The 25,240-nt window shown below is 44.3% G+C and overlaps 2 protein-coding genes and 1 long non-coding RNA gene across 5 annotated transcripts in view; 1 reads left to right on the top strand and 2 right to left on the bottom strand.

Annotated features, from left to right (window-relative positions):
- Positions 1-384: 384 nt before the first annotated feature.
- Positions 385-23,371, top strand: LOC117501321. Its single transcript, XR_004558009.1, has 3 exons — positions 385-514; positions 17,430-17,435; positions 23,360-23,371. It is a non-coding gene; the product is annotated as an uncharacterized LOC117501321 (long non-coding RNA).
- Positions 693-8,908, bottom strand: LOC117501320 (methyltransferase-like protein 24). The gene is made up of 5 exons (XM_034160171.1): positions 8,524-8,908; positions 5,090-5,188; positions 3,272-3,408; positions 2,822-3,083; positions 693-1,851 (listed from the first exon to the last, which is right to left on the bottom strand). The coding sequence occupies exons 1-5, from the start codon at positions 8,812-8,814 to the stop codon at positions 1,546-1,548; spliced, it is 1,095 nt and encodes a 364-aa protein (XP_034016062.1). The 5' UTR covers positions 8,815-8,908; the 3' UTR covers positions 693-1,545.
- Positions 11,344-25,240, bottom strand: part of ahdc1 (AT hook, DNA binding motif, containing 1) — a 45,333-nt gene continuing 31,436 nt past the window's right edge. For all 3 annotated transcript variants that reach the window (XM_034160166.1, XM_034160165.1, XM_034160164.1), the window contains exons 5-6: positions 20,980-22,693; positions 11,344-12,539 (exon numbers count right to left, since the gene is read on the bottom strand). In XM_034160166.1, coding sequence (XP_034016057.1) covers positions 20,986-22,693 — 1,708 coding nt within the window. In that variant the 3' untranslated portion in view covers positions 11,344-12,539; positions 20,980-20,985. The remainder of the gene's footprint in view (positions 12,540-20,979; positions 22,694-25,240) is intronic.

Genomic DNA, 25,240 nt, shown 5'->3' with positions numbered 1-25,240 from the left:
CCACCATGCCGCCTGTAAATAGAAAATTATATCTTGCAAATCATTTGAAAAAACAATTAACATTACATGACCAGCGGTTGCTGAGATATGCCACGGCATTTACAAATGTATGCATGGACAAACAAGAGGAAATTATTGCAGAGTACCTAATTATTTAATTATGGAATCAATTTGGTCACTTCAGACAGTTTGGCAAATTAGTTGGGTTTTGCAACAGTCTGTTTGTGTAGGATAAACCATTACCTGGAAGCAACAATAAAAGAGTTGTAGCCATCAGATTTGATTTTATTTTACTTTAATCATGTATAAACAAATATGTTTATGGAACGCATCACACAAATCTATTGAATGATCACACATGTAATTAATGAGAAATATACACTCATGCATACATATGAGATTAGCTAGTAAAAAAGTATCACATAATTTATCAAATATTAAACATGATTATATCTGCCATACCTCTCTGCTGCATGTCAAGTTTTTTCCCCACTCAAGACATTTGTGGCAGTGTGTCATGAGCCATGTCAGCTAAAATACAGTTTATAATTTGAAAAATATTCATGTGTAATCACAGACAACAGAATGTGTTTAAAACAAAGTGTTGAGCTGAGCCTCCCAAATACCACAAAAGGAATGTTAATTTGTTATCTGTATGCAGCAGAACCTGTAATGGAGAAGGCCAGAAAACATTTTTAGCGATTTGGCATGAAAATGTGGCCTACAACATATAAATTAAAACAACTGCAGGCTTTATTTGGCATTTGACTATGCGGCAAGCATATGTATGAAAAAAATGTTTTCTGCTTGATCTGTGTAATGGAAAGTGTCTTGAAACATTACATATGGAACTATAACTCTCATGTATTGTAATAAACTGTATTGCACATTAAAATAATTTTGACAATTGCACAAATACAGTAACTCATCATTTGAAAAGCTCATTCTATGGGTCTCTGCAGCTAAACTGATAAAGTGGAGGGTCTGTTATCTGAAACCAATCCTGGGGCTACTCACGTCTGTGTGCTGAAGTGGTTTTGAGCAAATCAGGCCCGAATTCGTCCTGGTGCTCACGTTACTTGTGAAAATTATAAATTCAGACTATAGATGGACCTAAACAGCATCAGTCACAAACCGAATGCAGAAATGATGTTCCATTATAATATAATCACAACATGGATGGAATCCCAAACATTTAAAAAAGGAAATGTGATTTGGACCAACTATTGCATATTTTAACTGCAGCTGCTATAATTTGGTTTAAACCGCATGATTAATTTTTATTCTTCTGGAAATGAAAATCAGCTCATTAGAAACATTGTTGCATTTTGCCCTATTTAATGACTTCATTTTGTTCTGTTCATCTCCACACAAGAAAGACGCCATGTTAAGACGTTTATGCTTGTTAGTTGCATGCAGCTGAAAACAAAGGCAAATGAAAAACACCACTATAAATGTCTCCTTCCACAAAACAATTAGGTTTGATGTTCTTCCTTTTGTCATGTCAGCTATGAAGTCTCTCAACGGTCCATTTATGGCTTTCTGTCAGTGTCTCATGTTGACCCAGCTGAGCGTGTAAGAGCTGTGAGCATCTGTTACAGTCTGTTTTAGGACTCTGTGTCCCTCTCCTGCAGAGCTGTGGACCAGCCTCAGTCCTGAAGCTTGGAAACCCTTCAGGAGACTAAACCAATAGCGAAGCACTTCCTCACTGGTTCCACCCACCTCGAACCCTGCCCACTGGAAATGCACGGTGACAACCAGGTGATGGATGTTTTGCAGTGTTTCTGCTTCAATCCAGTTCTGGAAAACCCGCCACTCAGCACTGAGCAGGTCAGCATACAGAAAGTCAACCTAAAAGATACAGAAATGAGAACAGCGTGTGTTAACTTACAGTAAAGCCTAATAAGCACCATATTCACATATAGTCCAACTCTGGCAGTGTGCTGTGCAAAAATTTTAAGCACCCCAGTGTTTCTGCACAAATGTGTTTTCGGTGGGAGATTTATTTATTTATTTATTTATTCCCTTCAACAAAAGGCCACATTCAAAAATCCAAATGTTAATTAAAAGAAAATAAACTGTGACAGAAAATTGTGTCTGTTTTATTAAAGATGTCTGTAGATAGATTAACAGACCTTTCCAGATTAAATAAACAGCCCAGTGCTTGATTCACCAAAGACAACCTGGATCATTTCCCATGTACAGTGAATTCATTATTAAAATGAGGTAAAACCATGGCGTAAGTCACCGCATTTTAAAATGGATTAGTCAAACAGCACATTTTGATTAGTCTTTAACGTTTTATTGTAAATTATTTGGTATTTAGAAGGTTGTCATTATTTTATTTTTTTGAAGCGTCATTGGCTTACAAAATGTTTTGACATTATGGCTAAGAATTTAGTTTGCAACACACAGGGGAAATGTTTTCCAAGAAACACACTGGCAAATGCAATTTAGGCAAAAATGTGAATATAATAAAAACAAATGCTTGTGCAGCATTATTGCTGGCGTAGCTGTTTATATGCAATTGCAGGGCTGAATTATCATATCCCAGAAAATTGATTAAGACATGTCTTTAACAATGACTGTCAACATGCAGACAAACTGTAGATATGTTGCGCCCTCTTGTGGCTGCCGGATGCAGCTGGGCCAGTGCGTGATTCACTCACTTAACTGTTGCTATGGTAGCTGCAGATGGCGCAGAGCCATGTTGCTATGGGAACATACAAGTAAGAGAGCTTGCTGGGTAGGCTGGGGTTAAAAGACTCCAAGGTATGTTTGTTTGGCGCTGTTTCGCTAAACGTCTGTGTGCGTGTCTCACTGTGTGATGTTCCAGAGCTGCCATGACATCTGACAATGTCTGAGAAACACTGCCCAGTCTCGCTCTTGTGTTGTGTTTTCTTGAAGCTCGCCAATGTAGCCACATCCTGTGCTGACTGACCGCACCTCTGTCACCATGGTTACTAGCCAAACTGTTGCCTGGGTTACCACCAGATGCATTGGAGTTGCTTGGATCAAGACGGTGAACTTCACATCCCAGCCCTGACACAGTCTTTAGAAAGTCTGCATCTCGCCCATCCATGCTAGACAGTAAGAAAAAGAACAAAAGCAACAGACAGAAACAGGCAAAGGAAGAGAAAATTATTGCATGCATGATTAAATATGCATTGCTTTGTTTATTCCAACTGTGGCGGTGACGTGGATGCACAAATATTGCTGCAAGGTGCACGCACATGCACGCACTGCACAGACGGACAGAGGAGGTGTTCACCTGAAGGAGTATGCAACACACTGTGCATCTGCAGCTGGAAGGAGCCACTCCTCTGCACACAGCAGCCAGCGAGGTGAAACTGCAGGAGGGCGTGATGACCGAACATGACCTGGAGAGAGCACCCTGGAGCAGTTCACCTGACAGGGAACATACCATGGTCACACAGAATTAGCATATACAAATAAAAAGGAAGTTAAAGAAGAACAAAGTGTGAGGAAGCTTCTCATGTGAAACTTGTGAAAAGTATTCATAGATAAAACAGGGTAGTGGTAAATAAAAATATAACGCAATGATAAAATACCCTCGGCCGTATGAGCATTGTCGTCTTTAGAATTTGCAGTTGTTTAATTAATTATTAAGATCCTACATAAATTTGTACATGTTCAATAAAGCCCCTCAATCAATCAATCAATCATAAACAATATTTACCTTTTAATGGCATCTGCAGGAGGGCGTGTGTGTACATGAGCTTTTGACAAGAGCGGAAGTTAGCTTTGAGTTAGCGGAAGATAGTATGCACGCTAACGTCAGCGAAATGTCTTCTAAATCACATCAGAGGTGTTATTAGGTTCCAAAAACAGCGTTTTCAGTTTTAGAAGTGTTTATTTCTCACTAGCTTTTACATAATATATGATAAAGGTGTTAGGCTATATTTAGCCAAAAATGAAGCAAAGTTAGCAGCGAAGTTAGCACCAGGAAGTGGCGTCACCACACTAATGTCCGCAAGCTCATACCATAAAAATAGGAACAGAATGAGATATTTTAAACCCTGAAAATATGTCAAGGTTAGCCATCCTTGAATTTGTCAAAAGTCTGTGTCCCAAGAATGTTCCCTGTGAATGTGAAGACTCTGTTAGTAATAGGACTGGACTTATGCTGAGCACGGACAGACGGACGCAAAGCCAGCCTTCACAATACCCGATGGACATATTTGATGGCCTCGGGTAAAAAATGTGATAAATCCACATGTTAGGTATAAGACAGAATTTGCTTTTAAGATGTACTTTGTTTTTCAAAGTATAACTCTTCTCCAAGAGTTTATAAAGTTTCTCACGAGCTCCATTTGTCAAACTTCTGCTGCCAGAATACTGACAAAGCCTGACTGCACGTCACTGTTTCAACATCAGTGCACTACAGACCTGCAGTTGTAGGAGTGAAGGAGAAGTTTGAAAAATTAAGTTTTTATTGAATACTATTCAGGTTTTTCAGGTCTAAGTCCCAACACGTGTGCTGGGGTGTAGTCTTTAACAACCACCACACATAAATTATAAGTTTCACATGATTTATACTCTTGTTTTTCTCAGTACATTTTACTAACCCTTTATTAATAAGTTCTACTTCAACACTGTGCCAAATCCAATAACAGAATGTCTCAGATCAACACTCAGGAACTTCTTTATCCTCCTTGGAGGTTAAGTAGTCCAGAATCAAACCAACAACCTGTTGCTGAGACACAGTCAACTGAAGAGAAGGAAAGAATAAAACAGTAAACCTTTTTTTATTATTATTTAGAAAACTGAAGAATCAGTTCCAAACTTCTGTGCACATCTGACTCTGGCTGAGATAGCATCATCAGTTGTCCATTAAGAGTTGGTCGTTCCAACTCCAACCTACTGCCCTCAAGGTAAATATGCAATAGTGCTTCAAGGATCTGTCCTGACATGAAAAGGTGCTCTAAAGATTTGTCTCATTATTGATGTACCGTTGAAAAACGAGCCAAACCCAAATGTTATTAACTTATTATCAACCCTATTTTAAGAGATTTTGACTCAATGTTTTTTTTTCTTTTATGGATTTGAAATAATAGACGTGCCCTACCTGTGGCGTGGTGATATACGTGACAATGCGGTTGAGTTCTGCTGTAAAAGACGGCTTTTCAACCACCCACGGTTGCACCTCCAATCCTCTGGGTATCACCTAGAAAGGAGGAGGCAAACTGATACACCGAAAATGACAGTAATGTGTGTGAGCGTGCACACGCTCCCAGCAAGCGCTGGCCAAAAATGAACACTGCAGGGGGAGGTCGTAGGTCATGACCTTATTTCTGGTGCTAGCATATGCCTGACGAATGGTAACACACATTCACACACACACACAAAAACAAAGCCCCCTTCAACGCAACTCAGGCTGAGCCATGTGATCACCATGGCAACTTTGATTTGGGGGCTCTGTGTGTGTGGGGGGGGGGATTCACCAGAATGAGAAATGACAGAGAATTTAGCCTTGGGCACAAAAAGAGACTGTGAGAGAAAAAAAAAAGAGATTGAACAAGTAAGTGGATAAGCAGTGAGGAGACAAGGCAATAGTGGTGAAGTTGTGGGGTAAAGTGGGGATAAGTGAAATGACACACAGCCGTCACATCCCTCTGATCTGTCCTGATTAACATACAGAGTTAGGGCTGCAACTAACAATCACTTTTAAAATTTAGCAATTGTTTGGAATCTAAGGTGTTGCGGAAAATAGCAGCAAATTGCTTCAAAACAATCTGTTTCATAAAGAGCACGGTAATGTCATAAAAGACTTATATTCTACAGCTCCTCTGAAATCATTATTGGATCAACAGATGTCTTAAAAACAGATATTGAAGCTTGTTGAGAAAAATATCCAGTAGATATTGAGGGCGTGTGTCATAAATAAATACAGTTCTTAAGACATTACCTGCTACTTTGTATGTGTTCCCATCATGCCATGGGGCTATCTTCTGTTAGCAGTCACTGGTATTAGGGGTGTAACAATGCATTGTGAATTGTGCTAATTGGATTGTGAAGCCTGTATCCAATCTTTTTTTGAATGAATGAATGAATGAATTTATTTGGCACACAATTCAACAATAACAAAAAACTCATAAGACAACTCTACAATGAACCCGTGTGACCAAAAGGGTGTGGGCAGAAGCAAAGTTTAAATTGGGAGTTCATTGATTTTATATATATATATATATATATATATATATATATATATAAAACTCCCAATTTGTAAAACCCAACCAGTCAAACAATGGCACACAACACACAATCCCGAAAGCTACAACACTTAACCTAAGTTTTCAAACTATAACAAGCAATTTTAGTATTCTTGTAATGCCTTTTAAAGCCTACTAAAGTACCAAGTACTTTAATATTGTCAGGACAGTTATTCCAGACGTTAACACCTTTAACAGAAACACAATGACTTTTTGCAGTAGTTCGGCTTCTTAATTTCTCAAAAAATAAAATTCCTCTAAAATTGTAACTGAAGTCCCTCAGTTTAAACAGATCCTGGACATGTTGTGGCAACAGTTTCTTTTTTAACTTTATACATAATTTGTATTGTGATGTACTTAACCAAGTCCCAGAATTTTAGAATATGTAAACAGGCAAACAATGGATTCATTGGCTGGCAATATGATTAATTACAGATAATTCTTATAGCTTTCTTTTGCAACAAAAATACTGGATTAGTAGTAGTTTTATATGTATTTCCCCAACTCTCAATACAATAGGTCATATATGTAATGTGCAATGACTGATATAATTAATAAGCATTGGGAAAGAAATCTTGTGCTTTCTGCAAAATTGCAATGGCTTTTGACATTTTAGATTTAACAAAATTAATAGGTGTTTTCCAGCTCAATTTATCATCAGTAACAAACCCAAGAAATGTAGTATCAGTTATGATTTCAATTTCAGTATAATTAAATGATAAATTTCTGCAGAATTTCCTGGACTTGTTTCCAAATATGATACACTTTGTTTTACCAAAGTGGAGCAATAATTTGTTTGCATTAAACCATTGTTTAAACTTCTGTAGCTACTTCTCCATCATGTCCAAGGTCTGTTCCAAGTGATCACCACTACAAAACACAGTTGTATCATCAGCAAACAAAATACAACTGACAGACCAGGAAACTAAACATACGTCATTTATTAATATATAGAAAAAAACAATAACGTCCCCAGAACTGAACCCTGGGGCACCCCACAAGTAATTTTCATGAATTCAGAGTTTGTCCCAATATGTGCACACTGATACCTATTGTATACAATAGGCATACAATACAATGTTTTTTTTTAATTAGTATGTGATACCATGAAGAGTCATCTACTGCACAGAAGAATCATAAATGATTTATAAAATATACAATTTGGAAACAAATAACATCAAGGATTATAATTCATACTTTAGATTAATTTGTGCCTTTAAACTTAAAGCAGTTATCACAGATTACTTTCTAAATAATTGCTGGAAACAGTATGATGTATTATATGGATCATTGCGGAGTTATAGTTACACCCCTAATTGGTATGTGTCAATAATTGGTAGTAATTGGATGTATAAGTTATATTGTGTTTGCTCTTTGTGTTAGTGTAATTACTTGTGTTCTCTACAATATTAATGTGGTGAAAAATATGAAACCCCATGTGACTTGCGATGCCCGGTGTCACAGACCGAACGGTCCCCTGATGATGCGGTTCACAGATAATCACCTTGTTTCTGCTTCAAACTGCACTCCAGTCATCATCTATCTCAGCGACAGATATCTGAAGCTTTTGTACAACAATCATTTCCACATAAATTAAGCATTATTTCATCATAAAAGACGAATGAAGCGATCAGAGCGCTGCTGCCGTAATTTTGCCTCGTTTCTGCTTAAAACTCACATTTAAGAGGTTTTACCTTTATCATCTGATGGTTAATAAACCCATCCATTTGATTGCTTTGGGTGAAGCCACTCTGGCTCAGATATGCTGCTGTGGTCTGAAACGATGCATGCGCAGATGCAAAAGGCGGACCGATTTTTAGGAGCGGACTGTTCGGTCTGCAACGCTGGAATTTAGCCCAGACAAGCCTGTGATCTGCCCCGGTCCTCATGAGACTGGACACGCGGTTTGTCTTTTCTTCATTTCACCAGACAGTTCTCCTTTTCAAATTTAAGTAATGCATAAAAGTAACATATCAAGTCTGGAGGTGAGTTAAAAAAAAAAACCACACATATAAGTGGAAAGATACAAAGAAACATTTTGTTGGGTAAATTAATTCGAAAAATGTTACATTCACAAACATTCCTGAACACTTGTTTTTGTCAGACTTATATTAATAAAGTCATAGTTTAAGGCACTAAAAACAAAACCCACTTCTCAACTTTAAAAATACTTATCTTTACAAACTTTTGTCCTCACAACACTATGAAGATATGTCACACACACACACACACACACACACACACACACACACACACACACACACACGGGAGAAGCGCGCGCGCACTTTACCTTTGACGGTATCTCGTTCTCGTCCTCGTACGCACGCGCTCCCTCCTTCCTTCGCACAACCTCCTCCTGCTGCTCCTCCTCCTCCAGCCGGTGGCGGAACCTCCTCACCGGGTTGATGCTGATCACGGAGTAGACGACTGGCCCTTCATGCTCCCCGGACTTCGCCCGTGGGGCTCGCGGCAGCCGCGTCCAGAGCGCGAGGAGCTGAAGCACGAGGACAAGCGGCGGGATCAATAGAAGTACGCACGCGCGCAGGGGGAACGCACCCCGGGCCCGCCGCGCGCGCCGCATCGCATCACCTCGACCTCCGTGGAGACACCGGAGAACATCTCCGGAGTGGTCTCCTTTGTCTGGACTTTGTGAAGGGAAGTGAGGCCAGTCCCACAGTCCCCCCCCCCCCCCCCCCCCCCCCCCACGAGCTGCTTTTCTTCTTATTTACCCTCAGGGGAGAGTGGTGGTGACGAAGCGCATTCCTGGGTCAGCGTGGCCTTAAAAGTAACTGCTGCAGCCTGTAGTTTCTAAACAACAAAAAAATGCTGCATTCCTTACTTAAAGTGTCTATCTATCTATCTATCTATCTATCTATCTATCTGAGATCATATTAAGAGTGCAAAAGTTGAATCCAAAAGTGATCCTAAATTACAATTTGATATTCAATATTAATTCTTATATCACACCCCAAAAGGTACATCTCTGCACTTACAATTACAGAAAACTATAACATTGTAGTTAATCCATTTATTCAATAAATTAGTTAAAATGTATTTCAAATCAATAACTCGTATGTTATGGTTCCCAAATTCAGTCCTTGGGTCTTGCACATATTTATATGGGCCTGCATTGATTTTTTTTCTACCATATCTCCCGGCATGTTGTGATTCAGCAGCACAAAATATACATTAATCTATTGGTTTGTGATATTGTCACGAAAAGCGCCACATTTTCGTAACGGGAGCACAAATTCACTGTAACAGCTCCACAAAATTAAAAGTGAAGCGGGAGGGTTGGGGTGGTTATGGTTAGGGTTGGGGGTAGGAGTAGGGTTAGTAATAGTGAGTTAAAAAAAAAAATGGAATAATTTCGTGATGGGAGCGCGAACCCCCCCCCCCCGTGAAACTGGGTTGTGATTATTCCACTTTGAGCTATACTCAGATATGTCTCTTATTTGCGTGCAACAGGTTTGTCACATCTGAATGACTAACAATAGGGAGGGGTGTTATTTCAAAAAAAATTTTAAATCTATACATTTTTGCATGGAATATGGAAATATACATGGAATAAACCATAACAGTATAATTTTTGGGTCATTTGGTTCCAAAAACCCATATGGACGGAGCATTTGAAAATTTCAATTAACGCATGTGTCATATATGTGCTGTTGACATAGAAAACCACTCTTTTGCTTATAATTAGTTCATTGTGGCCATGTCATTCTTTACATGTGATGATTATACGCAACTGATGTTCCTGAAATAAAAACTACATAGATTTTGTTTGTTACAATTGATCTTAACATATGTATTGAAATTAGGTTTTTTGTCAATTACTCTTAAAAAACACCAGATAGGCTTATTGTTACTATAGAAGTTGAATATAAACTTGTGGTCAAGCAACATTTGGAGCCAAATTTCAAGTCTCTAGGTGCAGCGGTTCTCAAGATATGACATTTTCGTCGATATTTTTGGCGATTTTTGAACCCGATATCTTCACTGACTCCGTCCATATGGGTTTTTGGAACCAAATGACCCAAAATTTATCCTGCTATGGTTTATTCTGTGTATGTTTCCATATTCCATGCAAACATTTATAGATTTCCAAATTTTTTGAAATAACACCCCTCCGACTAACAATGAAAGCATGCTCGCCTTGCCCTGATCATTTATATACGAACACTGGCTTTAAATTTGCAAAGAGATACATGATGTTAAGTCCAACATATGCTTTTTAAAGGATTTTTGCAGGGTCTCAACACCATGTGTGTTGCTTTGAAGGTGTATAACATAACTCCCCCTCCAACCCCCCCAAAAATCTTCAAAAAAGTACATAAAAGCCCATTTTGCCAAAGTGTCTGCTTTAATGCAGCCTTTTGCTGACTAATCCTGCAAACAAACCAACTTTTTATCTTGCTTGACAGAGATTAAATAGAGTTTGGTTCTGCCTTAATTGTTAGCAGATCAGTGCATCAAACTGAGACTTTGGTGGTAATTTCATTTAATTTGGGCGGGTTTAATTTCTCGTTCAATTATAGCACAAAGAGTGGAGCGTGTTCTCTGCAGCCGCTCTGTCACGTAGCGTTGCTGGCGCAGCCCGTCACCCTCCACCATACAGCGGAATGTCACAGCAAACAACTCCTCTGGCTCTGTCTGAGTCTATTTAATCAGCCTGCTGGCAAAACGTGCACCACATGCAGCCAGTCAACTTTCCCCATCTGCTTTCTTTCTCTCTATCTATCCCTCTCTGGCACACATGCATGATGCACAAGCAGCAGACGCACAATATTTTTTACAAATATAACATGTTATTTTGACAATGTAAAAAACTAAGAGCGTTAAAGGTTGGTGGGAAGCATGCACTTTATCTGGTTGAAGCTCAACCCGACATTCGTTTCTAATTTTCTGTCTGGCTTCTTTCTTTTTTTCCCTTTTTTAACAAAAATCCCCCTGCGCCCCGCCATCCACTCCTCCTCCTCCCGCCTTTCCTCTCGCTCCCTGTCAAAGTGTGTCCTCAGCTGAACCCTCTCGCTCAGACAGCCTGGGCAGAGCCCAACACTGAAAAGGAGGCTCTAAATCACACGCACGCACAAAGATCCTACAGACACGATTACCAATGGCAAGAACAGAATGTATTTAAATATTTTGCACCTCAGATACATACATGATATGTAACAGACAGATACATTTTTTTTTTTAAATCACAAAAACCACCAAACAACACAAGACCACAAAAGAAGGGAGAGAGTGAAAGAAAGAGTAGTCCCACCAAGAGTTTGGTGTCCGGGGACGTCTGCTCATGTTGACCCCACAGGTACACGCACCCGCTCGCGCACACAAATGCATGCATTACCGCAATCACACAAAACTCACCATCCTCTCTCGCTCTCTCTCTCACATCCCACACACAGAAAAGTTTCTTTGGGGCCGTTGTGTGATTTCAGCGTCTCTTTCCCTTGTAGTTAAAACAGCAAAACACAGGATGTCGAGTCTCCATGCTGCAGTCGTCGCCTTCCTCAGAGCAGAAACGCTGAGGAGGGTGCTGCCGATGAGGGGCCCCCCAGAGCCAACAGGGCCCCCCCCCACCTCTCTTTAAGCTGGAGTCATATGTACAGATGCTGGTGTTTCAAGAGCAGAAACTGATTTAGTCCACTTTTCTTTTATGGGACACAACACGAGGAGGAGAATGCACAGACGGAACTGTAGCTTTGAGCTCAGATGCGGCCCGGGTCGGGGCACGAGACAGAAACGTAGGCTTAAGTGAGTCGAGTGCAGAACATTGCTGTTGGTTTAGCAAAGGTTTGCAGCTTGGGAGAAAGCAGAGGAAATAACAGCAAGAGAGCGTTGTGTGATTCTGATTAGTCCACACTGCGGATGCACAGCACAGGACCAATACGACGGGGTGAAATACGGACATGTGGGAAATGGTGTTCTCTAGCAACGCAGCGGGACTCAAACCTCAAACGGAATAGGCTTGTCTTTCTGCCAGCATCTGGTATCTGTCAACTCCTCTGGAACATTCCCCCATTGCAGTGCGAGTTGAGTGTACACATTGTATGACTTTCTACGTTCAGGTTAAAGTCGTGGTTTCATATGCTCATGCGTGTTGACGTTTGTGTGCCTGTGTGTGCATATTTGTTTCCATGCGTCAGTGTATAAGTTGCATTTTGATTGTCAGTGCTGGAGAATTAAAGCTTTAATGCCCAACGCTGGCAGCTAAATTCTCATCCTTGATTTCACAGTCTCTCATTAAGAAGTCTCCTTATAAAAAGTTTGCAAATCTGTAAAAGCTTGGAATGAATGCACCTGCAACAAACCAAAGAGAGAAAGAGAGACAGAGAGAAAGAGAGAACTGTTGGACTAATCTTTTTGATCAGTGCCACAGTGACAATCATAATATGCACTGATTTAACTTTCCAGGTGGTCACCATTAAAAACAACAAAATAATAGGTATTATAAAACAAAAATGCACATGGAGCTTTGTGTCAAAATTTCACTCGATGGAAATATTAGATGTTCTGTTAGTCCAATCAATCACAGAACAAACCATGTTACAATAGATATTTGTAAGAATAAAATGCTCCGAAAGGAAAGGATGCACTCAGCTCATGCAAATCTGATTAGCTGTTAGCATTGTATTATGTGATGCTAGAGACTTCTGGCAACACACGAATTACACTGGCCAACAACAACAACAACAAAATTCTTGCATGGACTTTGAGACCTGATTTAGGGTCATTTTATGGTGCTGAATCAGAATCTGAGCTCAGATTTCCTCTATCACATCGCATTTTTTTTGCAGTCTGCATGTTCCGTATTGATGGATTATGCAAAAGTCACTCATTCGCTTGCTGGTTTGACGCCACTAATCATGCACAAAAGCAGTTTCAAAAGCATAGTTTTTAAACCAGGTTCACGAAATGTGAACAAGAGCCATAATATTGCCGAAGAGGTAGCGTTGAAGCAACGCTTGATAGGAGAAATATGTTTTCATATCTCAAAAACGTGATGTAATTGGCAAAAACTAACACTAGATCCTGATTCAGCGCCCCCAAATAATCCAAAATCTGTTGAAAGTCTCCATGCAAGAAAAATCGTGTTGACCAGTGTTATTAAATGAATCATGAATCACTGCTTTAAGACATGTGCCTTGGTCAGGTCGTCAGCCGCAGTCTGAAAGTAAACTTATTTTAAAAGATTTTGTTGTGTTTATTGGTGGCTCCCAAACCAGCTTTAGTGATGCATACAACCATCTACTCTATCCAAGTGTGCAGAATCATAGTATTAATTATTCTAAGTCAATACAATACAGAACATGAAACAATAAAATGAAACATTTTATAAAATATATTTAACACATCTTCAGGGCAGGTGTGGCGGCCAAGTGGCTACTGTGCTTGTTTCCAAAGCAGAAGGTTCCTGGTTCAAAACTGCCCCTGCCCATTCTCCATGTAATGTGGAGTTGTGTCAGGAAGTGCATCTGGTGTAAAATGTCTGTCAAATCAATATACAGATCCATCTTAGATCTGCTGCGGTGACCCAAAGTGAAAAAGGGAGAAGCCAAAGGGACTTACTATATTTAAAAACATCTCAATACTATGAGATGCCCAAGCTTGCAAGTTTGATAGTTTTAGCACAATCATACAGCACTTCCAAAAGACTAACATTACACAAATGTTGACTAACTGAACCTTGGGTTGTGTTATATCTGCCAAACTTGTTTTTTTCTTAAAAAAAATTTTTTTTTAAATGACAGTACGTATCTGTTGTGTGGGCCGCTGAAGAGGAGGTACTGCTGGCCCACCACCACCAGAGGGCGCCCTGCTTGGAGTGCGGGCTCCAAGCACGAGAGGGCGCCAGACCTAGAAGAAGTGACAGCTGTCATTCATCCCCTGCACCAGCTGTCACTCGTTCATCATCATCACCACCATAAAAGCCGGACTGCAACTCCACCTCCTCGCCGAGAAATCGACTACCATTCCTGAGGTAATCCTTCTCTGCAGTATTTGGATTAATCCACGTTTTGATCTCTGTTTGCAGCCGTTTATTCCTGTGGGACAGTTTTGTTGGAGCGGCGTATTGTGGGAACCGCGACGTCTTCGCCTCCCACTCCCTCCAGATAAGTGACTGACAGGAGCTGCTTAAGTGTATGATTGGAGGTTCGAGACCGCTTCGAACGTGCTGCTGTCGAAGAGACAGGGGCGCCGTAGCGCAGCCGAGTATGCAGTCGACTTCCGCATCGCGGCAGCGAGGTCCGGCTGGAATAACGTTGCACTCCGCGCCGCCTTTGTAAATGGACTGTCCCCGGTCCTTAAGGAGCACCTACTGGCCAAGGAGGAACCGCGGGATTTTGACGGGCTTGTCGATTTAGTTATACGCTTAGACAACCGTTTAAATGAGCATCGTCGGGAGCAGGCCGGGGGGCGTGACCGGCCACGAGCCGTCCCTCCCCCTTCCGGTTCCGACAAGGTGACGTCGTCCCCACGCTTCACTGCCAGAGAGCTCCGTGTGGCTACAGCCCCCCCTGCTGAGGAGGCTATGGACACGAGCAGGGCCAAATTAAAATCAAATATCAGACAAAGGAGGCTGGCCCGCGGGGAGTGTTTTGTCTGCGGCTCTTGCGAGCACATGCAGAAGGACTGCCCTAAAACGGTCAAACTACAACGCCCGTCCTTAGAAACTGGGCTAAGGGTGGGCCATAACACGCATGCGGGAAAACCCCGCAAATCTGCACGAATCCCAGTAACAATCCTTTGTGGGGATTTAACCCTTCACGCCCCAGCACTGGTAGACACGGGGTCTGAAGGGAATCTGCTGGACAGCAGATGGGTAAAGGAAGTAGGGCTCCCTCTGGTGGCTCTGCCGGCACCATTGCAGGTGCGAGCACTAGATGGCACCCTGCTTCCATTAATCACACATCAGACACAACCAGTGACTTTGGTTGTGTCTGGGAATCACAGGGAGGAGATAGTGTTCCATGTCACACCATCTACCTCCCGAGTGATTTTGGGCTTTCCATGGATGGTGAAGCACAATCCCCGGATTGATTGGCCGTCTGGGGTTGTGACGCAGTGGAGCGAAACCTGCCACCGGGAGTGCTTAGGATCCTCGGTTCCTCCCGGCACTACGGCTAATGAGGAGGTCAAAGTTCCCCCCAATCTGTCGGCGGTGCCAAAGGAGTACCATGATCTTGCTGACGTTTTCAGCAAAGATCTGGCGCTCACTCTTCCCCCGCACCGACCGTATGATTGTGCCATCGATTTGGTCCCGGGTGCTGAGTACCCGTCCAGTAGACTGTACAACCTCTCACGTCCGGAACGCGAATCAATGGAGACCTACATCCGGGACTCCTTAGCTGCCGGGCTGATCCGAAACTCCACCTCCCCGATGGGTGCTGGTTTCTTTTTTGTGGGCAAGAAAGACGGCGGACTCCGTCCATGCATTGATTACAGAGGGCTGAACGAGATCACGGTTCGCAACCGATACCCGTTGCCCCTGTTGGATTCTGTGTTTACGCCCCTGCATGGAGCCCAAATTTTCACTAAATTGGATCTTAGAAACGCGTACCACCTGGTTCGGATCCGGGAGGGAGACGAATGGAAGACGGCGTTTAACACCCCGTTAGGTCATTTTGAGTACCTGGTCATGCCGTTCGGCCTCACCAATGCCCCTGCGACGTTCCAAGCTTTGGTAAACGACGTCTTGCGGGACTTCCTGCATCGGTTCGTCTTCGTATATCTGGACGATATACTCATCTTCTCCCCGGACCCTGAGACCCATGTCCAGCATGTACGTCAGGTCCTACAGCGGTTGTTGGAGAATCGGCTGTTTGTGAAGGGCGAGAAGTGCGAGTTCCACCGCACTTCTTTGTCCTTCCTGGGGTTCATAATCTCCTCCAACTCCGTCGCCCCTGATCCAGCCAAGGTTGCGGCGGTGAGAGATTGGCCCCAACCGATAAGCCGCAGGAAACTACAGCAGTTCCTCTGCTTTGCAAATTTCTATAGGAGGTTCATCAAGGGTTACAGTCAGGCAGTTAGCCCCCTGACTGCCCTGACCTCCACCAAAGTCCCCTTCACCTGGTCGGATCAGTGCGAAGCCACGTTCCAGGAGTTGAAACACCGGTTCTCGACTGCACCAGTTCTGGTGCAGCCTGATCCTGATCGCCAGTACGTAGTTGAAGTGGACGCCTCTGACTCAGGGATAGGAGCCGTGCTGTCCCAGAGCGTGGAGGCTGATAAAGTTCTCCATCCTTGTGCCTTTTATTCCCGCAGGTTGACCCCAGCTGAACGGAACTATGACGTCGGCAATCGGGAACTCCTCGCGGTGAAGGAGGCTCTTGAAGAGTGGAGACACCTGCTGGAGGGGGCGTCGTTGCCCTTCACGGTTTTCACGGACCATCGGAACCTGGAGTACATCCGGACCGCCAAGCGGCTGAACCCCAGGCAAGCCCGCTGGTCTCTGTTCTTCGGGCGCTTTGACTTCCAGATCACGTACCGCCCCGGGACCAAGAACCAAAAACCAGATGCATTATCCCGGGTGCATGAAGAAGAAGCCAAAGCGGAGCTGTCGAACCCCACCGAGACCATCATCCCCGAGTCCACTGTCGTGGCCACCCTCACCTGGGACGTGGAGAAGACCGTCCGGGAGGCCCTGACAAGAAGCCCGGACCCGGGGACTGGCCCCAAGAACAGACTATACGTCCCACCAGAGGCAAGAGCTGCCGTCTTGGACTTCTGTCACGGGTCCAAGTTGTCCTGTCATCCCGGAGTGCGCAGGACCGTGGCAGTAGTCCAGCAGCGCTTCTGGTGGGCGTCCCTGGTAACCGACGTCCGGGACTACGTCCAGGCCTGTACCATCTGCGCCAGGGGTAAGGCGGACCACCGGAGGACGACGGGACTCCTCCATCCCCTGCCAGTGCCTCATCGCCCCTGGTCTCACATCGGCCTGGACTTCGTCACGGGCCTCCCGCCGTCCCAGGGCAACACCGTGATTCTCACGATAGTGGACCGGTTCTCCAAGGCGGCCCACTTCGTGGCCCTCCCAAAGCTCCCGACGGCCCAGGAGACGGCAGACCTCCTGGTCCACCACGTCATGCAGCTGCATGGGATACCGTCGGACGTCGTCTCGGATCGGGGCCCCCAGTTCTCTTCACAGGTGTGGAAGAGTTTCTGTAAGGAGCTGGGGGCCACCGTAAGTCTCTCGTCCGGGTACCACCCCCAGACCAACGGCCAGGCAGAGCGGGCTAACCAGGAGTTAGAGCAAGCCCTCCGATGTGTCACCTCCGCGCATCCGGCGGCCTGGAGTCACCATCTGGCCTGGATCGAGTATGCCCACAACAGCCAAGTTTCGTCTGCTACCGGCCTCTCCCCTTTTGAGGCATGTTTGGGGTACCAGCCCCCATTGTTCCTGTTGGTGGAGGGAGAGGTCGGTGTGCCCTCGGTCCAGGCCCACCTCAGGAGGTGCCGCCGGGTGTGGCGGGCCGCCCGCTCTGCATTGGTAAAGGCCCGGACGAGGGCTAAGGCCCATGCGGACCGCCGGCGTTCCCCGGCCCCCACATACCAGCCTGGGCAGGAGGTGTGGCTTTCGACCAAGGACATCCCTCTGTGTGTCGACTCCCCTAAATTGAAAGACAGATTCATCGGACCATTTAAGATCCTCAAGATCATCAACCCGGCCGCAGTGAAGCTTCGACTCCCGGCTTCACTGCGGATTCACCCCGTCTTTCATGTTTCCCGTCTCAAGCCACTCCACACCTCGCCCCTCTGTACTCCGGGACCAACGCCGCCTCCTGCCCGGCTCATCGACGGGGAACCTGCCTGGACAGTCCGCAGGCTCCTGGACGTCCGTCGTAAGGGCCGGGGTTTCCAATATCTGGTGGACTGGGAGGGGTATGGACCTGAGGAACGCTCCTGGGTGAAGAGGAGCTTCATCCTGGACCCGGCCCTCCTGGCCGAATTCTACGCACGGCATCCGGACAAGCCTGGGCGGACGCCAGGAGGCGCCCGTTGAGGGGGGGGTCCTGTTGTGTGGGCCGCTGAAGAGGAGGTACTGCTGGCCCACCACCACCAGAGGGCGCCCTGCTTGGAGTGCGGGCTCCAAGCACGAGAGGGCGCCAGACCTAGAAGAAGTGACAGCTGTCATTCATCCCCTGCACCAGCTGTCACTCGTTCATCATCATCACCACCATAAAAGCCGGACTGCAACTCCACCTCCTCACCGAGAAATCGACTACCATTCCTGAGGTAATCCTTCTCTGCAGTATTTGGATTAATCCACGTTTTGATCTCTGTTTGCAGCCGTTTATTCCTGTGGGACAGTTTTGTTGGAGCTGCGTATTGTGGGAACCGCGACGTCTTCGCCTCCCACTCCCTCCAGATAAGTGACTGACAGGAGCTGCTTAAGTGTATGATTGGAGGTGGAGGTGCTCCCTCCCATCAGTGTTGGACTGTGTATTACTGAGTGTGCGGACTCACACTCACACATCCTGTTTTTTTGCTCTCTGCCAGCAGTACCAGGGTCGACAGCCGGGGACAGAGGCCACCTGGGGATTCGGGACTTGGCGGCTCCGGTGTTCTTCAGGCCGTTGGTGGTGGAAGCCGTGTGGAGTACGGCTTCTCTCTCGTCGGGGGGGTCTCCTATCTTCGAGCCTGCCACACGTCACCTGGTGCTAATTGACTGTGCATATTTTCTGTATCTTTTCGTTGTGTAGTGTCACAACATTAAATTGTTACCTTTTGGTTTATTCATTGTCCGTTCATTTGCGCCCCCTGTTGTGGGTCCGTGCTACGACACCTTCCCAACAGTATCTAGCAGAGGTGGGACAAAGTCACCATCAAGTCACTCTCAAGTCAGGAATCAGCAAGTCCCAAGTAAAATCTTAAGTAATAATGACCACCAACTGTTTGCAAGATTTGAGACTTGACTTGGGACTTGCAGATTGATGACTTGAGACTGACTTGACAGTACCTTTGTCCCAACGCTGGTATCTAGCAATTTCATTAATTATTTTACCTTCTGCATTTAACATGTATAAAACATTTTCTGTTTAAGTCAAACAAATAAACAATAAATAAATTGTCAGTCACGTCATGAGTATTTAAAAGACCATTCACGTTTCTGATGGGTGGAGGCTTGATGTATACCACAATCCCTGGTCTTCCTAAGAGGTCTCCCATACAAGTACCAGTCAGGTTCTAACCCTGCTTAGCTTTTGAGACGTGACCAGGCATATACAAAACTGTGCAGCTGCATTGTAAATGTACGTACAAAAGTACATCCAGTTAAAATTCTATGTTAATACTTGACCTGTTTAAGCAGTTTAAATCACCTGGTTTCCACATTTTCTACTGAAGTAATCTAATTCATGGTAAGACTGAACAATTAAACTGCAGCCCAATTACTTGTTTTATATTAAATATGCCAGTTATTTATTATGGAAAACTCATCCAGGATCTGCTGTTACTATCAAATCATGTCTGCTGAGATCTCGTGGCATGGCCCCTGTCATCAGCATGATGTCAGTATCCTGATGTACAGCTCAGTTTCTTGCTTAAGCAATTTGCTTGACAATTTGGTCTTCAACATCTGGCAACGCTGCACAAAGATCTTGCAACATGGACAGAAACCTAACCACAAGATAGGAATTTTGTTCATTTTTTGTTGTTATACTTCAGTTTTAACTACCATTTTTGAACATCCCATGTTTTTTTTTCTTTTATCTCTATCAAAATATGGTCATATTGTATATTTTTTGATAACACAGCCTTTATATAATGGATGATGGCCTGCAGAATCTTCACAGCCTTGCCGCATTGTGATGTTTATTATTACTGTTTAAATCAAACTAATTAAAAATTTTGCTTCAATCTGCATTTAGCCCACAGTAGTTCATGCTCCCCTGTTAAATCTCTGATTGTTTTTATGATAATGATACAAAGACTGCACTATTTAAATTTTTAAGCTGTTAAGTCATCAATTTTCAATGAATATATGGAATGGTTTGTTTAGGAATTCAGAGTGTAAATCAATATTTGCCTCTTTTTGATTGTATTAAATATCAAGTAATGCATTCATAATTTAATATATTTGTCCTTTGGCCCCAGCCGGCTGTGGTCTTTTTGTTTTCTCTTTTATTCAAAAATTAAATATATGAGGTCTGTCAATAAAGTATAGGTCCTTTTTAATTTTTTCAAAAACTATATGGATTTCATTCATATGTTTTTACGTCAGACATGCTTGAACCCTCGTGCGCATGCGTGAGTTTTTCCACGCCTGTCGGTGACGTCATTCACCTGTGAGCACTCCTTGTGGGAGTCCTCCTTGTTGTTTTCACCGAAAACCAGCTTAATTTTTCGAACCGTGTCCACTTCGATGTGTCTCACAGGTTTAGAAAAAATTTTGATCAAACAAAGCGCCAGTCTCTCAGCAACTTCTCAGACAAAGGAATTCCGACGAGGGGCTGGACGACTCCTCCCACAAGGAGTGCTCACAGGCGAATGACGTCACCGACAGACGTGGAAAAACTCACGCATGCGCACGAGGGTTCAAGCATGTCTGACGTAAAAACATATGAATGAAATCCATATAGTTTTTGAAAAAAATAAAAAGGACCTATGCTTTATTGACAGCCCTCGTATATTTATAATATATTATATAATATCGCAAAGTGTACTGTGCATTACAGCAGGGCTGGTCCTTGATTTGTATGGAAGTTTAGTATTTTATAGAGTGGCTGAATAATCTTACCTGTAATTACAGGCTGGTGACACTGAAGCTGTCATCACTGGCCGGGTCGAGGAGTTGACATAGCACCCCGCTTCCCTGAGCAGCCTGGGAGGGGTAACGGTGTCCGATGCCCTGGTAGGACTGGTGGGACAGGGAGTAGCTCCCAGAGTCCTCTAGATGGAGCGAGGAGTCCAGGGGAGGTTTAGGATATGGGGAGTGAGAGGACAGGCCCTGCTGGTGACCTGTGCTCATGTTGTGTGGGGTCAGGTCCCGCTTGTGTGGGGGCACAGTGGAAGGAGGGCTACGTTCCTCATAGAGCAGATTAGATGAATGCGGGTGAAGGCTTGGGTTAGGGTCGGTGCTTGTGTTTTGATGGAGCTGATTATTTGTCTGGGGGTTGCTCTGGAGCTGCAAGCCCGGGTGAGATTGCATATGTGTGTTAGTGTGTGAACTTAGGTTTGAGTGGAGCTGGTGTGTTTCATGCACATGGGGGGTAGGGTTCATATGTGTGTGCATGTTTGCATTCGGGCTTGCAAGTGGATTACTGTGGGTATTTCCGTGAGGACTTGTATGCAGGTTGCTGTGTGTGTGTGTGACTGTATTGGTGTGCGTACTGTGCGAGTGTGGACTGGGGCTACTACTGTGCGATGTCTGTCCATACCAGTAGGGGGAGCTGCAGTAGCTGGGGGAGTCATATTGTGAAAACTGTGGGTCTTTTGGAAAAGGTCGGTGTGAGGGGCTCAGTGCGGTGCCACAGTGTGCTGTTAACCGTGGTGAAGGAGAGCACGAGGGGGAGAAGGTTCTGGAAGGGACAGGATGATAAGACTGGGGTGGTGGAGGGGTGGGTTTCGGAGGATAAGGTGGCGATGAGACACTGGGTGACAAGGATGCGGAGGATTCGCCAGGGTATAAGGCTGGATATCGTTCCTCAGAGGAAGGTGTTGAAGGGTGGGCAGAATAAGGGGAGGGGTACTCACAGGGCTCTTGGAGGTAACTAGCAGGTGGTGCAGGATTGGTTGTGGATAAGGGTGAGAGGCTGCTACTGTCCCCGCTGTAATAGTCCAGCCCTTCTTGGAACTGCCCAGATCCCTCTGGAATTCCAACGGTCCCTGCTCCTCCCATTCCTGATGTAGAAGCAGCCTTAGCCCTGCCTTTGGCCCCCGCCGGCCTCTCTCTCTGACATGGAGAAAAACCACATCTACCTCCTCGAGAACCTCTGGGTCGTCCGCCACCCCCTCCCCGCTTAGGCCCAGAAGAAGTTGTTGGGGATGGACTGGATGGTGAATCAGAGTGAAAAGCAGAACCACCTTCTTTCTCTGAGTGTATATCAGCTCGTTTTCTGCGTCCACGGCCTGGTTTGCTAGTTCCCCCACCCTGGAAGAGTACATTCTGACTCCAGTTATAAGAAGGCCCTGAAGCACTCTCATGCCAATCCATCATCAGCTTCTCCAAACTGGACAGGCTGGACTGACCACCATCCTCACTGGCAGGCACAGGCTCATGCTGTTTGTAAGTGCTACCTCCGGAGCTCGGCCCACCACCAGGGGCTATAGAGCCAAGATGGGAGGAGTCAGAGGAGGATTCTGAGAGACTTTCAGGGAAAGGTTGTCGTTTGGCCTTCTGTGGGGTGTAGTTTGAAATATCCAGGATGTCCTTAGACTCAGTGGAGCCATATTCACTGTAGCCATGATACTGAGGCCCAAAGCTATCTGTTGACCAGCCTCCATAACCTTGCCTGTAAAACATATTATAACACAAATTGTATCAGTTCAGCATTTCAACGATACCTTATTTAACACAACTTTATTTTGAAGACTGTTACATTTAAATCAGTTGAAAAGTGTATGAGTTATAGCACTTTTATATGGTCTCCCATTTTTAAGGGTCAGAATATAGTGGGATAATCGGGGTATCAGTTGTTTTGTGACCGGGTGTGTGTGATTTCATCAGTACTTCATTGATAAATCAGCAAACAAGAAGTCTAGAGTGGACATCAAGTCTTGCATTTGCATTTGGAATGCGGTCCTGTTAACTGCCACTGCAAAGTCCAAAGATCTGTCACTGCCAGCGAGGGAAGCTATCATTAGGGTGAAAAGTGAAAACAAACCCATCAGAGAGATGACAAAAACAATGATTATGGCCAACTAATCACAGATATGCTCGGAAGACCACAGAGTAATGTGTCAGGTCAGGAAACATTTACTAACACTGCATGTCGGACTCGGCACATCCACCATACTGAAGTATTGGCCTGGATCCCAGGAAAACAACTAGTTCATCCCCACCTCCTTAAAGTGGATATGACACCTAAAAAATTAGGTTAAAGTGATATAAATATCAAAATATACATACAGTATAGTAAGTTGAAAGTGGTTTTAATTATTATCACTGAGAAATAAAGTTTGTACAGTTTCTCAAAAGTGTGTTTCTTGGAAAGCGCGCTGGTAGCATTCCATCAGCGGTCACGTGATGCCATGACATCACAGCGTGTAGAGTCCCGTCTTTGTCTGTTAGATTAACAACAGGAACAGATGGACCTCAGCATGGACAGTGACGAGATCAAGAACTTTTCTGACTCCTCTTCAAGTGTGGATTATTTCTGACTTGGATCCTGAGGATGTCGCAGCAGTGATTAGACCCTACAGATTGCAGCCGTATCTTTCGGACGAACATTCAAACCAGGAGCATTATGGCAGCGAAAATAATGCCAGCGGTGCTTATGGCGGAGCCGAAGCAGAGGCAAGAGACGTGCCAATTCCGATGGATTTTGAAAGGCTGCAGAATATGGAATGGTAAGGGAGGCTTTGATTTTTGGTGCTGCTGTTTATAACACTCTAATTACTCTATAGCATTTTTGATTCGAGCGTCTGTTTACTGCCTTTGTTATTGTTCCAGAGCCGCGACAGTGGAGCTATTATTGCGGACCACCGTCATTACCTTCGGGTTTTTGAAGTGTTCGAGTGTCTGGCATTGCATTCATCCATGTTTAGTTAAGTTATTTTCACGAAAGAATAGGAAATAAACAGCGAAAGTTTCGAAAAAGACCGCCGCAAACAACAGTGAACATGCTGCCGCCGTGTTTACGTGCCGCCGCCGTGTTTACTACGTACGTTCCTTGACCATTTCATTTATTGTGAACATATTATTTGGGGTTGACATTTTATGTGTTCCTGTGAGCAGTGAGAACATGGAGACGGTAGAGGAAAGTGTCTGCTGTTGGGAGCAAATGCGTGTGTGCAAGCGGCGGGAGCGGCAGCCTGACATTTTGTGCATCGCACAACAGCACGGCTTTCGATCAATCTGCCTGGACTTGAAAAGGCTACAACCTTTCGCCTTGTGTTTGTACAATATGCTGCGACACACTGGTCAGGCATATCGACAAACAAGTCCCTGAGAGCTGTGTTTAATCAAAGTTTCTGCCGCTAAACAAAGTGTAAACAACGGCCGCCAGGCGCGCAAGCCGATACGGTCTACACGTAGTGACGTATTTTAGGCTTGGTGCTCAGCAGGAAGTTGATCACGGGGCGTGCACATTTTTCAGTGACGGGACGTTCAAATGTTATATATAATGGGAGAATTGCGTCCATTTTCCCAAAATGCTTAGGTTGACCGAATTATATAACCTTTGTTACATGTAATAAGACTATGTTGTCTTTATGTGTCATATCCACTTTAAAGAAGGCATCTAACTGCTGCATCAAGGTGATATATGGACATCTGCTTGACTTTTTTCAGTTACTGGAGTCCTCAGTACTAGAGCACACCATATGGTCTAATGTAATAGCTGGTATTCCCTCATAATGCAACTAGTACTCCTCACTCAGCTTCTTAAGTACTGCAATCAGGGCATTCATGGGTTGCACAAAGATCACAGCATCATCTGCAAAGTCAAGGTCAGTGAACCTTTGTTCACCAATATTGGCATATACGTTGCTGAACTCTACAGCTCCCACACCCACTCCATGCAAGCATTGAAAAGAGCAGGAACCACAACAGAACCTGAAAGTATATCAGAATTCAATAGGAAAATACAAGAGACTGTTCCACTCTGCACAGCATCAGTGGGGGGGGGGGGGGGGGGGGGAGCTGGGGTAAAAGTTGGAGGAGCTCCACAAAATGTCGTTTAAATGAACAATATATAGTAAATTGCTTTATAAATACCAAGGTATATGTTTTAGTCACCTGTGCTCCTCTAAAATGTGGTATCAATGCACACACATACACACACACACATCACTTAGAATGATTGCAAGTTCAGTAAACTGGCACATAGGTATACAAA

This window comes from Thalassophryne amazonica, chromosome 20 (genome assembly GCF_902500255.1).
Source record: "Thalassophryne amazonica chromosome 20, fThaAma1.1, whole genome shotgun sequence".
Lineage (NCBI taxonomy): Eukaryota > Metazoa > Chordata > Actinopteri > Batrachoidiformes > Batrachoididae > Thalassophryne > Thalassophryne amazonica.
The sequence above is the reverse complement of the archived record's forward strand: the minus strand, read 5'-3'. Positions and strand labels throughout refer to the sequence as shown.

What these genes read in the sequence shown, in the direction of transcription:
- LOC117501320 (XM_034160171.1), bottom strand. Translation starts at nt 8,814, where the DNA reads ATGCGGCGCGCGCGGCGGGCCCGGGGTGCGTTCCCCCTGCGCGCGTGC. An exon ending in CGTATATCACCACGCCACAG is followed by an intron (nt 3,409 to 5,089) that starts GTAGGGCACGTC and finishes GTTCCCTGTCAG; the next exon opens with GTGAACTGCTCCAGGGTGCT. An exon ending in CAGCTCTGGAACATCACACA is followed by an intron (nt 1,852 to 2,821) that starts GTGAGACACGCA and finishes TGTATCTTTTAG; the next exon opens with GTTGACTTTCTGTATGCTGA.